This window comes from Sturnira hondurensis, unplaced genomic scaffold (genome assembly GCF_014824575.4).
Source record: "Sturnira hondurensis isolate 20B ecotype Veracruz unplaced genomic scaffold, ASM1482457v3 Scaffold0003681, whole genome shotgun sequence".
In the NCBI taxonomy this organism is placed as follows: Eukaryota; Metazoa; Chordata; class Mammalia; order Chiroptera; family Phyllostomidae; genus Sturnira; species Sturnira hondurensis.
In genome coordinates, this window is record NW_028076312.1 from 5755426 (window position 1) to 5771776 (window position 16351).

The 16351-nt window shown below is 46.5% G+C and overlaps 1 protein-coding gene across 1 annotated transcript in view; it reads right to left on the reverse strand.

Annotated features, from left to right (window-relative positions):
• Positions 1 to 16351, reverse strand: part of RASA3 (RAS p21 protein activator 3) — a 120024-nt gene that overhangs the window by 67439 nt on the left and 36234 nt on the right. The window contains exon 2 of the mRNA XM_037042097.1: positions 15152 to 15269. Coding sequence (XP_036897992.1) covers positions 15152 to 15269 — 118 coding nt within the window. The remainder of the gene's footprint in view (positions 1 to 15151; positions 15270 to 16351) is intronic.

A 16351-nucleotide genomic window follows, 5' to 3' on the forward strand; every position in this document is an offset into this window, starting at 1 on the left:
TCCGTTGGCTAGAACATCACTCTGACACGCCACTGTTGTGGGTCTGATCTGTAGTCAGGGCACATACAAGAGGCAACCAACGAATGCATGTGCAAATGGAACCAATCGATCTCTCTCTCTCTCCCCTTCTCTCTAAAATCAGTTTTAAAAAATTAAAAGGAAACACACACTCATGGAAAAGAATACTTCCTTTCATTCTAACTAAAAACAAGAAACTGTTTTTTTCTTTTTAAGAATGACAATCTAGCCCTGACCAGTGTGGCTCAGTTGGATGGGTGACACCCCGCAAGGGGCAAGGTCCCCGGATGGACGTTTCTCTCGCACATCGATGTCTCTCTCCCTCTCTTTCTCTTTCCCTGACCCTCTCTCTAAAGATAAATAAACAAAATCTTTTTTTAAAAGGAATGAGAGTCTATTGAGGATATTACATTGTGAAATCAATTGGACTCACCAGGATGACTACAATCAAAACCACAGGATAACGAGTGTTGGAAGCAGATGTGGGGAAATTTGAACCCTCATATACGGCTTGGAGGAACATAAAATTGTGTAGCTACTTTGGAAATCAATGGCAGTTCTTCAAAATGGTAAACATGGAGTGACCACATGGCCTAACAACCCCGCTCCTGGCTGTATGCCCCAGAAGTGAAAACACAGATGTACACAGAACTCATACATGCAAGTTAACAGCATAATTCACAATAGCCCAAAGTGGAAGCAACCCAAGTGTCCATCAACATACGAATGGTTAAACAAAGTGTGGTCCAGCCGCACAACGAAATATCGGCCACAGGACGAACCACTGACACATGCTGCAACATGGATGAGCCTGGAATACATTGTGTTAAGTGAAAAACGTCAGATCCAAAGGGCCACATAGTGCATGATTCCTTTTACGTGAAATGCCCGGAACAGGCAAATCTGTAGAGACAGAAAGTAGATTGGTGGTTGTCAGGGGCTGGGTAACAGGGTGTTGGCGGGACATGGGGACAGTTAAAGGGAAGAATTTCTTTTTAGGGAGATGAAAATGTTCTAAAATTGATGGTGGTGATGGCTGCACAACTCTAAATATACTGAAAACCATAGAATTGTCTATGTTAAATGGGTAAATTATATGGTATGTGAACTGTATCTCAATAAAGCTATTTTTAAAAAACCAAAATCTAAAAAGTGCATAAAGACGTCAGAAAGCGAAAAACAGAGGCACCATTCTATGGCTCATCCTCCTCGAGTTGTTTTTTCTCTAAAGGTCTATGGCTACGGAGAATAGAGACAGAGGCACATATTTTTCAAATAAAAGTGGGGTTACATTATATATCCTGATACGTAGTTGGTTTTTTCCTTTTCACATCATGCCATGGACAGCCCATCAAATAGGAATATAAAAGGTTAGTGGCCAAACCGTCACTGCTCAATTCACCAACTCAGACACGGATGGACAACCAGGTCCTCGCCAACCCTTTACAATCAGGAGCAGCACACGATGAGACTCTAGGGTAGAGGGTCTCTGCACAGCTGGCTGACTGCTCTCCTAGGTTGAATTCTGCTCGGTGGAGGGGTCTTCACTGTCCTAAGGCCTTGGTGCAGAATGTCATAGGACACCGCTGAATGGGAGAATATACCCTGACCTACTGACACAGAGCCTTACCAATATTTCCAAACTCAGCTTAACTGGTGGCAGAAATATCTACTGTGTGTGTATGAGCACTTTCTTTCTCATTTTCTGTTAAAATGCCTTTAGCACACTTTCTTTTTTTGTTGTTTTTTTAATTATATCTTATTGATTATACTATTAAAGTTGTCCTGATTTTCTCCCCTTTGCCCCGCTCCACCCAGTACCTCCTAGTCCCTCAGGCAGTTCACGTCCTAGTTCACGTCCATGGGTCATACATGTAAGTTCTTTGGCTAATCCATTTCCTACACTGCACCTTATATCCTCTGGCTGTTCTGTAACTATTTGTACTTCTTAATCCCCTCACCTCTTCACCAATTCCCCCAACCCCCTCCATCTGGCAACCATCAAAATGCTCTCGGTATCCATGATTCTGTCTCTGTTCTTCTTGTTTGCTTAGTTGGCTTTTTTAGATAGGTATGTATTTTTTAGATAGATATGTATTTTTGCCATTTTATTGTTCATAGTTTTGATCTTTTTCTTAAATAAATCCCGTTAATATTCCATATAGTACTGGTTTGGTAACCTGAATTCCTTTAGTTTTTGCTTGCCTGGGAAACTCTTTCTCTGCCCTTCAATTCTAAATGATAGCTTTGCCAGGTAGAGCAATCTTGGCTGTAGGTCCTTGCTTTTCACGACTTTGGATATTTCTTGCCAATCCCTTCTAGTTTGCAAAGTTTCTTTTGAGAAATCAGCTGACAGTCTTATGGGTAATCCCCTCCAGATAACTAATGTCTTTTTGCTTCTTGCTTTGAAGATTTTCTCTTTCTGTTTGCCCTTTGGCATTTTAATTATGATGTGTCTTAAAGTGGTGGGCCTCTCTGCATCCATTGTGTTTGGGACTCTCTGTGCTTCCTGGACCTGCAAGTCTCCGCAAGTCTAGTTCCTTCACCAAATTAGGGAAATTTTCTTTCATTATTTTTTCAAATAGATTTCCATTTTCTTGCTCTTTCTCTTTGCCTTCTGGTAGCCCTATGAGGCAAATGGTGGAATGCTTGAAGTTGTCCCAGAGGCTGCTTATACTATTCTCATTTTTTTGGATTCCTTTTTCTTGTTGCTGTTCTGATTGGTTGTTTTTGGTTTCTGCTTCCTTATGCTCCAAGTCATTGATTTGATTCTCCACTTCATCCACTCTACTATTGTTTCCCTGTAAATTGTTCTTTATTTTAATTAGTGTATCCTTTGTTTCTGACTAGATCATTTTTAGGCTGTTGAGGTCCTCACTAAGTTCCTTGAGCATCCTTATAGAGCAGTGTTTTGAAATCTGCATCTGATATTTTGCTTATCTCCATTTTGTTTAGTTCATTTTCTGGAATTACGATCTGTTCTTTCATTTGGGACATGTTTCTTTGTCTCCTCATTTTGGCTGCTTCCCTGTGTTTGTTTCTATATATTAGGTAGAGCTGTTATGACTCCCTGTCCTGGTAGTATGGCCTAACGTTGTAGGTGTCCTGTAGGGTCCAGTGGCACAGCCTCCCCCATCACCCAAACTTGGTACTCGAGGTGCGCCCTTCTCGTGGGCTGAGTACAACCTCCTAATGTAGTTGGAGCCTTGGTTGCTCCCATTTTCTATTTAATACCTATCTTTTCATATTATTTCCATGCTAAGGATATCAATCTACTGATAACTTATAAATTTAAAGACTCACAAATTAAAAGACAAATAACTAAAGCACAACATATAAGGAGTACATTTTTAAACTAGACACACCACAAATTTTTATCGCTATCTGTCATCATTGTCCAAGAACGGGCATGTGATCCGGCCATTTCTGATGTGCGTTCCCCCAAAGAACAAGGGGGTCCCCGCACTCGGGAGCTGATGCTGCCCACAATGGGAAGGCCACTTCAGCCCCGATCGTGGCATCTCTCAGGACATCTTAGCCCTCCCAGCTTTAAGTAGGACCCTCAAGGGGCTGTAAGTGGTGTGAGCCACACAGTCCGCCCGCCTCCCTCTAGACCTACAGAGGACAGAGGTGGGAGGAAGGCCCCCAACCCCAGTGACAACCACGGTTGCCTGACAGTGGTTGTCTGGACGGCCCACCCCTCCTTCCTGGAGAACAAGAAATGTTGCTGTTGTCTGTTCATGGGCAGCAGTGCTGGAAGTTTATTCCAACAGAGAAAGGAAACCAACCATCAGGTGATTGGAAGCAGGGTGAGTTCTCCCACCCCCCGCCTTCTCCATGTGGCTGACAAGACAATATATTCCTTTCGAAAGAGTCAAAGGGGCCACATAGCCTTGAGCTTCCTTCCCCTTCCCATTAGAGGCTTTAACCTGGGGTATCTCTCCCCACAGGCCTGGCTTTGTCACCAGCCCAAGGTCAGCACAGTCGGATTCATGATTAATGTCCCTGCACAGTGGGCTCCCACTTACAGCCTTAGGGCTCCAGAACCCTCTTTCCAAATAAAGAAAAAATGCCGCCCAAAGGGCTTGGCTTGCCTTAAATACACTATTTGACAGAAGGAAATTAATGCATACAGCGGCATCTGCCTCTGAGGCTGGCCAGAGTGACAGATCTTTCCTCCGGTAATTACAGAGAGAAGTTCAAATGGAGCGCCACAGAATCAAGCAAACTCTCCTAAGGAAAGAAAGAAAAAAACCTCCCCCAGAAAACCAAGTGGATTGTTAAGGAGCATTCTAACAAGGGAAAACCACTGGCATCCCTCCCCCTCCTCCCACAGCCCAGATGTGCAGCCGAGAGAGGCTGAGACAAGGCCCCATTTGGGACCCACAGAGAACACTCCGACTTCTCCGTGAGTCATTTCCCAGCATCTGCAAGGCTGGCACGCCCCATCCCACACCAAGGCTGCTGCCGCTGCAACAGCAGTGTTTGCTCATCAGAAAACAGCCATGAGCCTGGTTTTCCCCAGCTTCATGCTATTTCGCAAATGCCTGCATCCATTTCCCAACATCTGGGGTCCGGCAGGAGGGGTGAGGGAGCTGCCGAACTGCTCCCCATTGGGGGTTGATGGAAAGGCTGCATGCTGAAGAATAGGGACCCCACACTGAGTCCCTTTGTGAGGGGCCTATTCCTAAAACGGTCTTTGTGCCTCCAAGTCTGAGCTATGGATACACCACAGAGAAGGCCACTGTCGAGGGCCGAATGTCCGGAAGCACTGGATCGTGGTTCCCAGCGGAGAGCCAGGGCTCATTTCCCGGCCCAGCATGAACTGGAAGCCAAAGAAGCAGAGAGAGTTTTCCAAAAAGGGCACCAGCCTATCTCTGAACAGTTCTGTGCTCAGCTAATAAAATGTGCATGTGGTTAAATCATTAACTAACAGCTGGATTAAAATGTCATTAACCCAAATGCTGTATTCAAAGGTCCACGGCAGAAGAACTGGGCATGGAAAGGAAGTCAGGTTGCCTGCACCCCACATGGACTGCCGGTGCTTGAAGGGTCCGCGTCCCCCACATCTGCAGCAGGCGGCACTGCGCCCGACAGGGAAAGCACACCGATTGACTGCTCCAGAAAGGAGCCTCCCGCTTCCACAGTTACCCCCATGGGCATTCAGGGGCAGGATGAGAACCTTTTTGCTTTCTGCTAAGTCCACCTCTCACTTCCTTTAAATAGTGATTCTAAAACTCCTTTAAAACCACTGTGCAGCACAGCCCTCGGTACCTGTGACCTTTCATTATAAAAGATTTTTCCCCCTTGGGGTTTCCAATAAGACACTGCATCTTACTGAGAGGCGAGATGCTCGCTCAGTCTCTCGTAGGGAACTCTAACCCTCAATGCAAGGTCACAGAAGCCTCCACGGAGAGGGGCAACTCCAGGGAGAGAAAGCCACTCAGTCACTGCAAAGGACAGGATGCAGAAACGCATGACCGATTGCCCAGTATCTCATAGATCTGATGTGGGGACTTGGGAGATGTACTTAACCCTCCTCCGGAAAGGAGAGAATTTAAAGTCAGAGCCCACTTTTGTCGAAATGCTGAAACAGAAGTGTCCTGGCAGACCAGCCTGCACATTTTTTGTCACCTGGACCAATCATAGCGTGCACTTCAGGGACTTAGCAGCCTTGCAGTAAGTATTGAAGGGTCCATGGTGGCTGCCAGCAGGTAACAGGGACAATGAGGATCACTGGGGGCCCCACCCTTGCAGGCAGGGCCAGAGGAGTGGGAAGTCAACATTGGCAGGCGCTCAGGAAGCCACTTACACTCTTCCCGATGGACCAGGACCTAACTGGACATCTGTGTATCGGAACCAGAGCCCGACGGCCACCCCCTCGGTAGGCAACCTGCAGCCTATGTTTCCTGGCCTGACCTAGCTCCGAGGTGTAGCCACATGGCCAGGGCAAGTTATCTCACCTCTCCAAGACTCAGTTTTCCCATCTGCAAAATTTCTACTCACAGGGATAAGGTGGGGCCCACTGGACACAATGTACGGCTCCCACCACCGCACAAGGCTCCCAAATGCCAAAATCTGCCCACACCAGCTTCTTTCCCCTTGCTCTCCAAGTCTCCCTAACAGAAATCACATGTTTTTATCAATAAATTACAGTCAGACCCATCCTTATCGAGGCCTGGTCATGCTTTTTAAAGTGACTGAAACGATGATTCTTTGAGAAGTCTGAACCACACACTGGCCAGTTGTGATGGCAGAAACATTTCAAATTCCCACAGAAAGGCCCTGAGTGAGGACAGTGTTGGGGAGAAGCAGGGGGTGGGAGGGGAGGGCAGCCTGTGGGGGAAGTTGTTAGGATCTCCCACAAAAGGTTCTCACTTGCCAGAGGACGCACATTAACTGCAGCATTCTGCCAGCCCAGCAACCGCCCAGCCCACAGCTCCCAAAAGGAAAAAGGAAGGGAGCTACCCTAACCCTTCACTCAGAGGGTGAACAGGACAGGAGGGTGAGGGCAGACATGGCTCCTTCCCCATGCAAGCGCCTCCAGCTGTGAGCAGACCCACAGTCTCTCCCCACAGATGCCGGCCACACCTGCACCACACAGCTACTAAGCCCCGACCAGGCCCGGGCCAGGGCCTCGGTGTGCAGTAGGCCCCCAGTGCTTGTACAAGAAAAGGAAACCAGCACCTGCTATCTGCTAAGCTTTCCTGTGAAGCTCTGAGAGGATCCTCACATTCTGACACAAGACAGGCTCCTGTGTCTTGGGGGAAACTGAAAGTGGACGTCAGGAAGAGGGTGCTTGGAACAAGGCCGGCTGCACATGGACCCAGTGAGTCCCTCAGGCTGTCATAAACCCAAGGGACTCACCGCCCACCCCACGGCGGTCCTGGAACTCCCAGGGCCAACTCCACCAAGTGTCAATGTGAGGAGTCCTCAAGGCCATGGCCAGGACCTCGATGTTGGTGGGTGTCACCCACCTCTCAAGTTGGGGAGAAAGTCCTCACTTAGAATCCTGCAAATCTAACCCATTCCTAGACATGACAATAACACAGATGGCTTCTTCAACACAGAATCACCCCGGATGCAAATACCCCTCCTCTAAAACCTGAGAGTAAAGAAACAGGAGGGAGAGGACGACAGGTGGTTAAGACATTCTCACCCGCCTCACCTGGTTCTGCCCCTCGCTCCCACACTACTGCATGGACGCTGTCCAGAGTGAACGCCGCCACTCTGCGTGAGAGCGAGGCCAACCGGCCCTCTGTCAGAAACACAGAGGATGAAAATAAATGGTGCAACAGAGAGCACACAAGGTCTTCAGAAAACCTGATTTACATAAAGCTACCCAGAAAAATTCTCTTCACAAGACTCACCCATAAAAACAACATCGCAGGTAAGACTGTGGTGACAGAAACACAGGCCTGTCCAGGAAAACTCATGGAGGACCTGCTCCATTGTTAGTGAACTGGAGTCCTCGATCTCTTAATCACATAAAGACACTTGAAAGGACCTGGCCCCACACCTGGAGCACCCCAGGACTGTGGCAGGAGGGATCCCCGCCCAGAGCACCCCGGAACCAGAGGGATGGATCTCACACCCTGGAGCACCCCCACTGTGGGGAGAGGATTCTCTACGTGGAGCAGCAACCCAGGACTGCGGGACGATGGGCCCACCCATGCCAGCTGGTGTGCAACATCCAGGCTGCGGGCCAGCGTTTATGCCAAACAGACTTTTTTCAAAGCTTTAATTTGACAAAATAGAAAGTAAATGTTAAAGAGAAAATGTCACCTGTATAATCTCTTGATTTCAAAGTCAGTGTTTTCCAATTAACAACATCGTTATTTAAAATGTCTCGGAAAATGAAGTCTGTCTCCCAAACCACAGACTTCCTCCTGGCCTTTCAAATTCTAACCCCAAATAGCTTCTTCCCCTCCTGAAAAGTGTGGAGCTGCTGAAGTCTTTCTCAGTTTAGTCATATCTAACACACAAAGTACTAGTTTCTGAGAAATCTGCATCTTTCAATAGAAGCATACACTCACATGGCATTGACCCACATGGTCCTTCTAAACTAGAGGTGCACACCCATCCGCTTGTGAACAGTCTCTCTCCGGTGAGCAAGAAGGACAGGATTTGAGAGTCTGTCGTTACGCCCATGTCAATAAATGAGGCAATGAGTTAGATCCTCCTCAGTTTGCCACAGATAACAATCATTTTACTGTCTAATTTCTAATTTATGTAAAAGAAACATACAAGCAAAAGAAAAGAAATACCCCCCATAATCCCAATACACTGAGAAAATAACCACATGGACAACTGTGTTCACATATTCCAGAACAAAAAGGACTCTTACAATGGACACAGCCTTGTAACCTGCCTCTACCACTCAGCGGACACAGCCAAATTCTGAGAAAGGGAAGCCCCTTTCCAACCAGAACCTGAGGAGTCACGGGGCTCTGCCTTTGGGGAAAGACAAGGGGCAGACAGTGCCATCCCATCTGTGACTTGGTGGACTGGGCCAGGACAACGTGGTAGGCCCCTTCCCCTCCAGATGGCAACACACATACAAACAGGTGAGTGGAAGCAGGAGGGAAGGGGCTTCTGGGCTGGATGTGGGGCAGGGGCCCAGGGTGAGCTGTCAGGTGGAGGTTCAGCATAGTCGAAATCAGAGCCGCCACTGGGGAAGGTGAGGGTCAGATCGGGAGTCTTGGGACAGCACCTTACTGAGCACCAGGAGCTGGGTTGGGGGTTTTTTAAAAATATTTTATGGGGATTTTCTGGGGGAAGGTGGGCAGTATCATCCTTACAAGAATCACTTAAGTAGGTAAAAGGAAACGAAAATGCTGATATTTTCTGGAATATTCTTGCAAATGACTACACTAACCCAGCACTTAAGAGCTCTTGCTTTTAACTCTCTTGTCCATAAAGCATCAATACCCTCCTTCTACTGGATAAAGAAGTGATTTGCCACGATATGACCTCCCCTTGCCTGTTTCTGAAGCAGCAGGCGACCCCTCCAAGGGGAGTCCTATGACAGACACACTGCGCAGTCAGGGCAGGCAGCTGGCCCCAGCCCCATCCCTGCCCACCCAATTCCACAGAACCTTTTAGTTTAAATAAACAGTTAACAAATGATGAGTTGCCATTTAACTGATTTAAAAACATCTCATGCTCCACATCAGGGAGATATTTCTCATAGTAGGACAGAAACACTGGTTGTCCCGCATCACTTCCCTGGAGAAGAGGCAAGGCCAGGGAGAAAGAAAGGGCTTGTTCTCCCAAATGTGTCGGAGCCTGTGAGTTCTGACCAATAAATCTGCAACAGACGCTGTCTCTCAATGTCTGCTCTTCCATGTCAAAAATAAAGAGAAAGATAAAACAAATGCGGGCACTTTCACAGAGATATCTGTTCAGGAATCGGGAGTGATGCTGTAGACACCAGTCGGTTACTGCTGGTGGACATGCATTGTAGTCAGGGCCTGGTCCGAACCCCGGGGGCAACCTTCTGCCGGAGAAAAGGAGAGGAAGAAATATGTATTCCCTCTTTCCACACGTTCTATCTGCACTCAATGCAGTCAGAAGGCAGGCAACACTGGGCTGCAGCAGCTGAGCTCAAGGCTGACCCTTGCCCCCATAGGCCATGGGAGGGCTCCACTATGTGGGACCACTACATCCCTTGCACGGACACCACACAAGACCCTGCTGGCTCTGACCGGCTGCCTGCCAGGAAGCCAAGTACATGACCAAATCTCAAAGATGATGCTGAGCCTGGAGGAGGCATGCTGGGGAGATGCAAGACGAGAGCACAGTCACTTCGTAGAAAGCAACAGCCAAACTCGGGGTGAGGCACGCTCACAACTGCCTGCACTGCTGGCCTGGTCCACATAGCAGAGCCCCACCTTGTTCCTCAGGTGTGCCTACTTCCTCCCACGCTCACAGCTGCCAGCTGAGTCTGGGCCTTCTTCCTTCCAGACTCTCATAGAGACCCCAGACTGGTCTGCCTCTGGACTCTGCCCCTCTAATCAAGGCCACTCAGGAATGTAAGCTGAATCTTTCTGCCATCTTCACCTATGGCCTCTCCACCATTCTCTCTACTCTCATCTCTGGAATTCCTATGAGACATATCTGGACATCACTCTATCTCTATGTCTCCTCTAAACCTCTCATACTTTCCATTTCTTTGTGTCTCCAGGTATATTTCAAACTTACCTTCTAATTTACCAATATTCCCTTCAGCTAAGTCTAATCAGCTATTTTAATTTGTCCATTGAGGTTTTCATTGAAATTCTTTTATTTCTGGAAATTCTATTTTTTCTTTTTCAAATTGGTTCAATAATTCTTTATTGTTTCTTTTCCTGTTCATGTTTTTAATTTTATCTATTACTTTATATTCATTAAACTTTCTTAGCGTTCTACAAATTCTGCAGGTCTGATTCTACTGTCTGTTGTTTCTCTTGGAAGAGGCCTCAGATGCCTTTATTTTCTGTGTTCTTTGTATATTTCTTCCTCTGAGCTCATCCGAGCTCATGTTCCTCATACCTGTTTTCTTTTTAAGTATTTTTTATTGATTATGCCATTACTTCCTGGAAGTCTATTGCCTTTGCCAGATTGGGGAAGTTCTACTTTATTATTTGTTCAAATAAGTTTTCCACTTGGTGCTCTTCCTCTTGTTCCTTCTTCTGGTACCCCTATAATTCGGATGTTGGAACATTTAAAGATGTCCTGGAGGTTCCTAAGCCTCTCCTCATTTTTTTGAATTCGTGTTTCTTCATTCTTTTGTTTGGTTGTTTCTTTCTTCCTTCTGATCCATTCCATTGATTTTAGTCCCAGTTTTCTTTCCATCACTATTGGTTTCCTGTGCATTTCCCATCATTTCAATTAGTTTAGCCTTCATTTGTTCCTCTAATTTGTGACTAAAATCAACCAGTGCTGTGAGCATCCTGATCACCAGTATTTTGAACTGTGCATCTGATAGGTTAGCTATCTCTTGGTCACTTAGATGTATTGGTCCTGGGGCTTTGATTTGTTCTTCAGTTTGAGCCATAAATTTTTGGTCTGGTCACGCCTGTTACATATGAGTGGCGGAGCCTTAGGTGTTCACCAGGGCGGGGCCACCCAGAGGCTGGGTTGTCACGCTATATTTGGGGGCGGAGTCAGAGAGGAAACAATGGTGCTTGCTCCACTCAGATTTCAGTCCCTTCCACCACTTTTCACAAGCAAATTGGGCCCTTTTGGTGTTGGTTCCTGGGTGGGTGAACTTGTGTACATTCTAGGACCCTGTAGGTCTCTCCAACAAACTCTCCTGTGAGTCTGGGAGTCTCCGCCAGCACCTCCGCTCCCACGGGTGTTTTCAATCGGTGCTTCTAGGCTTTATTTCCCCGGCGCTGGGGCCCTGGGTTGCGCAGTCTGTCTTGCTGCCAATTTTTGCCTTGTTTATCAGCACGCGTGAACGTGTGACCGTGGTCAGCCAGAGGCCTTGCACACTTCACTGGGTCTTCTTGTTTCCTCCCTGCGCCCAGGTCTGCCAGCCACTGCTTTTCCTGCCCTGACCCCTCTCTGACGGCCGCCGGCTCTGCCCCTCTTACAGGTCTGGATGAATGGTTGTCGGACTTCCTTCCATACAGTTCAATTTTCTGACTGTTCTGGTAGTGTTTTTGTTTCTAAATCTTTGTTGTCCTTAATTTTGGATGTGCGAGGAGGCACAATGTTTCCACCTATGCCTCCATCTTGGCCGGAAGTCCTGGTTCATATTTCTTTGTCTTGGCACAGCTGATAGGTTATAAAGGGGGCAGGGCCTTAGGTATTCACCCGAAGAGGGCAACCCTCCTTCCTGCGCTGCCTGTGTGGGAGGGGCTACAGAAGGAGCAATGCTGCTCACCTGCTCGTCGTCCCTAGCGCACTTTCCAACAGACTCTAGAGTCAGACTGGAAGTTTTCTTCCACTGCGGTGAACCCAGCCTTAGCCCACAGTCAGCTCTGAGTCTCAGTTTCCCCCTTAAGTCAGTCCCTCCCGCACAGCTCTGCCCAGCTCAGCAGTCAGCCCTGCCCCTCAGCCGCCTCACAAGGTTTTTCTGAGTCCAGGTGCAGGGTCCACCGCCTTACCGGTCTGGTTGTTCTGGTTGATTTTTTCTTTAATTCCTTGGTTGTCAGAGTTCCATGCAGTTTGACTTTCTGGCGATTTTGGTTGTTTATTGGTTTTAGATTGGTTGTTATCCTCCTTTTGGTTGTACAAGGAAGCAAAGGGTTTCTACTTAAGCCTCCACCTTGGCTAGAATTCAGAAGGAACTTTATGCAGGAGAAGCCTTTGGGGGCTGGTATTGAAAAAGATGATTGGACTGGCTTTTGACTGGCATAGTGGATATTACAAACTACTGATCCAGGACTACGTTAATGTATATGAACAGACTGAGGTTTTTTGACCACAGATGTTTTGTGGATTCAAGCTATAAACTCACAAGAGAGAGAGTTTTTGGTTTCAAACATTCAACACCAAGTGGTGCCAGCAATTTTCCTTACTAGCTTCTTTTATAAAATGGTTTTGCCTTTTCCCTTACACTATATAGTAGAGCTTTGGGGTTACTAGCTTGCAAAGCCCAGCACTGGGAATAGAGTTTTTGCCTCAATACTAAATGGCCACATAGACCCACATATCTTAAATAATGAAATTATTTTGTGTGGGTTTGTCTCTTTTTTTGCTATCAGTCTTAACTTTCTGCTTACAGCACCCCTCTCCTTACTTGGCATATTAGATAAGCATGTGATAAACATTCAGTAAGTTAATGAATAATTAACAAACAAAAATAATTAAGTTTATTAAAACTCTCTGTAAGGAAAGTATGGATAGTCTGTGAAGGGGTTAGCAGCTCTGATGGGCTGGGAGCATTACCCCAGCACACCCGCTGGAGTTAACTGGCTACTTAGGATAGCATGTTAGGGGCTACCACCTGATTCCGGTATAACACAGCTGGTTTCCCAGAAAGGACAGTATTACTACATCATAGTTTTTATTTAGCTCTTCCCCTCCCTTTCCTGCCTCACAAATGTATCTTCTAGTACCATGAGAATCAGAAACCACAAAAATTTGTACTCCTAAATTTGTCTGAAATATTTTGAAGATTGTGGTCCCCATTTTTCAACCTCACCTAAACAGAGGTTGGGAACAATCAATCAATCGATCAATAAACAGACATATAAGAATAAATACCAGAAACAAATAAACAGGGGTTTTCAAATACATTCCCTCCCCAGAGATCCTCATTCAGCTGGGGACAGCCCGCTTCACAGAAACTGACAGTAATCTTCCAGTCCTCCGGGTTTATGAACCACGGGCCTCCAACATCGACTAAACACAAAAAGGATTTTTCTCACATTTGGCTGAGGGAAACAAGCCTTGAAGGTTACGGTAACATCATCACCCCCCACCTCCACATCATCTCATCATCAGTGCAAAGCCAGACTTGACTCCTAACAAACTCCTCAGACTTCCCATTTTTCTTCAGAGAATGTGGAGTGTGCATTAAAATGCCACAGCAGCTGTGGGAGCTCGGCCTCGGGAGGAGCCTCGCCAGGGCCGGCGGCAGCGGTGCAGATGGAGAGCAAAATGTGTCTACATCTCAAGGGCAGGAGATCCTTAGCAGTTTTCTAAAAATTAAATTCATTAAGTCATCAAAACGTGCTGTTTGTTCCCACTTAGAAGTAGCAACATGCAAGGATATAATTCATCTGCCAAAAATGTTTTCAAACTCAAAATAGCTGTTTGGATGGACCCACACAACCCATAATTCTAAACCCGAAGGTGGAGTCCCTGGTTGCACAGGAATTCTTCACTCCATTAACCACTTCATATATACAGCGGGCTCAGGGCCCATTACCAGCTTTGGTGTGCTTACCCAGACTGCAAACCACTAACCCCCACCCCACCTGCTGCCACGTATGCAAAGAGAGGTTCTGCAGCCTCACTGTTCACATTTCTGGTTTCTCTCTTTCCATCTCCTGTGACTTTTCTCCGGATGCCACCACTTCCTATGCCCTGGGGTGTGGTCCAGAGCCAACAGTAGCAGCATCTCTCTGAAACTTGTTAGATATGCAAATTACAGCCCTGCCCCAAACATCCTGGGGCAGACATCTGTTTTAACCAGCCCTCCAAGTGATTCTCAGGCAAGCTAAAGTTGAGAAGCACCGGGGTGTGGTTATTGTACAGCAAACATCTCAATCTTAAGACCTGTTAAATGCTGCTCTTTCTTACCTGATCCCTGTCTTCCCCAAATCCTATCGGTAAATGTTTTCTAGGTCTCCTACCTCAGTGGATAATCCATGGCCATTTTAGGCATGCCTATCTAGATAAATTTAAAGGAAGGGCGGGGGGGAAGCTTTCCAAACATTTATCCACTGAAAACCTGTGGTTTTTCCCTATTTTTTTTTAATTTATTGATTTTAGAGAGAGAGGAAGGGGGAGAGGGGGAAACATCCATTTGTTGTTCCACTTATTTATGCATTCACTGGTTGAGTCTTACATGTGCCCTGACCAGGGATCAAACCTGCAACCTTGGTATGTGGTGATGACCCTATAACCAACTGAGCTAGCCAGCCAGGGCCTCAAAATCCTTGATTGGTACTCTTTTGTCGCCGTATATTTCTGGTTCATCTCTAATAAGAAATTATCTCACCCTGGCTGGTGTGGCTCAGTGGATTGAGCACTGGCCTGTGAACCAAAGGGTTGCCAGTTCAATTCCCAGACACGGCACGTGCCTGGGTTGTGGCCCGGGTTGGCTCCCAGTTGGGGGTGCGCCAGAGGCAACCACCCAATGTTTCTCTTCCTTTTCTTCTTCCCTTCTCCTCTCTCTAAAAATAAATAAATAAATTTTAAAAAATTTTCTCGGAGACAAATACACAGTTACATACGTGCTCTTTGCTCCTTTATGATGTTCAGTCCCAGGCCTCACAAGCATTTGGAGAGTATCACTACCCAAGATGGACACTCAGGCTAACTCTGCCCTGCACGCCAGAGCCCATATGTACATCTGCTAATCCTCACGCAAACTAAACAACACAGGAGGTGGCAAGATGGCATATGTGTTCAGGATATTTTTCCATACAGAATAAAACTTATCAGTGTCAAAGAAAGCAAGAGCAGACTCTACCAGAGTGATTTCTCCACAATTTTGGTCCTGAAAACCTCCTCTTGGTCCAGGTTCACGGTACAGTAGCAATCTCGCATCTTGTTTGGCCCAGGGTAAGTGGGAAGATTTTTGGCTTCACCTAAAAAGCAAGTGTAAATATATCATCAACATAGCATAGAATTCTTTCGGCCCCTTGCTAAGCACAGACACACTTCCAAATAATGGCTTTATTTCATAGCAATGCGCCCTCACTTTTGTATGTTCATTAGGTCTTTATAAGGTCTTAGGTTTCTTGCTACAAGTCAAAATACTGATGAAAATACCCTTCGTGCTGTTAAAAATGCAGAGTAACACGCATCACCCCCTAAAACAAATGGACAGAGTAGGACTCCATCAGTCTAGGAATTAGGAATTATTTGGTTTTACTCACATTAGCCCCTTTAATTTAATGTTTAAATTATGGTAAGAAATATATAAATTAAAATTAATCATCTTTAAGTGTACAGTTCAGTAGTGTGAAGTATATTCACACTGTTAGGCAACCAGTCTCTTGGACTTTTTCATCTTGCAAAACAAAACTCTACACCTGCTAAACAACAGCTCCCCATTTCCTCCTCTCCCTGCCCCAGCCACCACCCACCTATTTTCTGTTTCTCTGCCTTTGGCTGCTCTAGAGCCCTCACACAGTATGTGTCCTGCTGTCTCTGACTTACATAAATGTCCTCAAGGTTCATCCGCGCTACACTGCATCTGTCAGAATCTCCTTTCTTCCCAGGGCTAAATGATATTCCACTGCATGTATACCTTATCAAGGATTCAACCCCCAGGTCCCGTTTGTATCTTGAGATTAACTTGACAATATTAGGTCAAAGTTGGGGCAATAATTACGGAGAACTCTTTTTTGCTGATGACAGTACATTATGAACTACAGCTGTTTAATGCAGAATGACTAGCCAGTAAGGAAGAAGTCAAGAAAGCGCTGCTGTAGGTCGAGTGTCTCCCTCCCACAAGCCCCCTCCTCCACGCAGAAGCCCTAGGAGCACAGAAGCACCTTTGGAGAAAGGGAGGAACTTTCAAGGAAGCCACCTTGCCTGCCAAGCCCTGCAGAAAATGCCCCCAATGTCACAACTCCCTATTTGACCCTGGGTCTGTCCAGAGATCGTTATCAATACCACAATGGCTGGCATCCTCTGCCAGAAGTTTGGGGCAAGCATGAAGGCC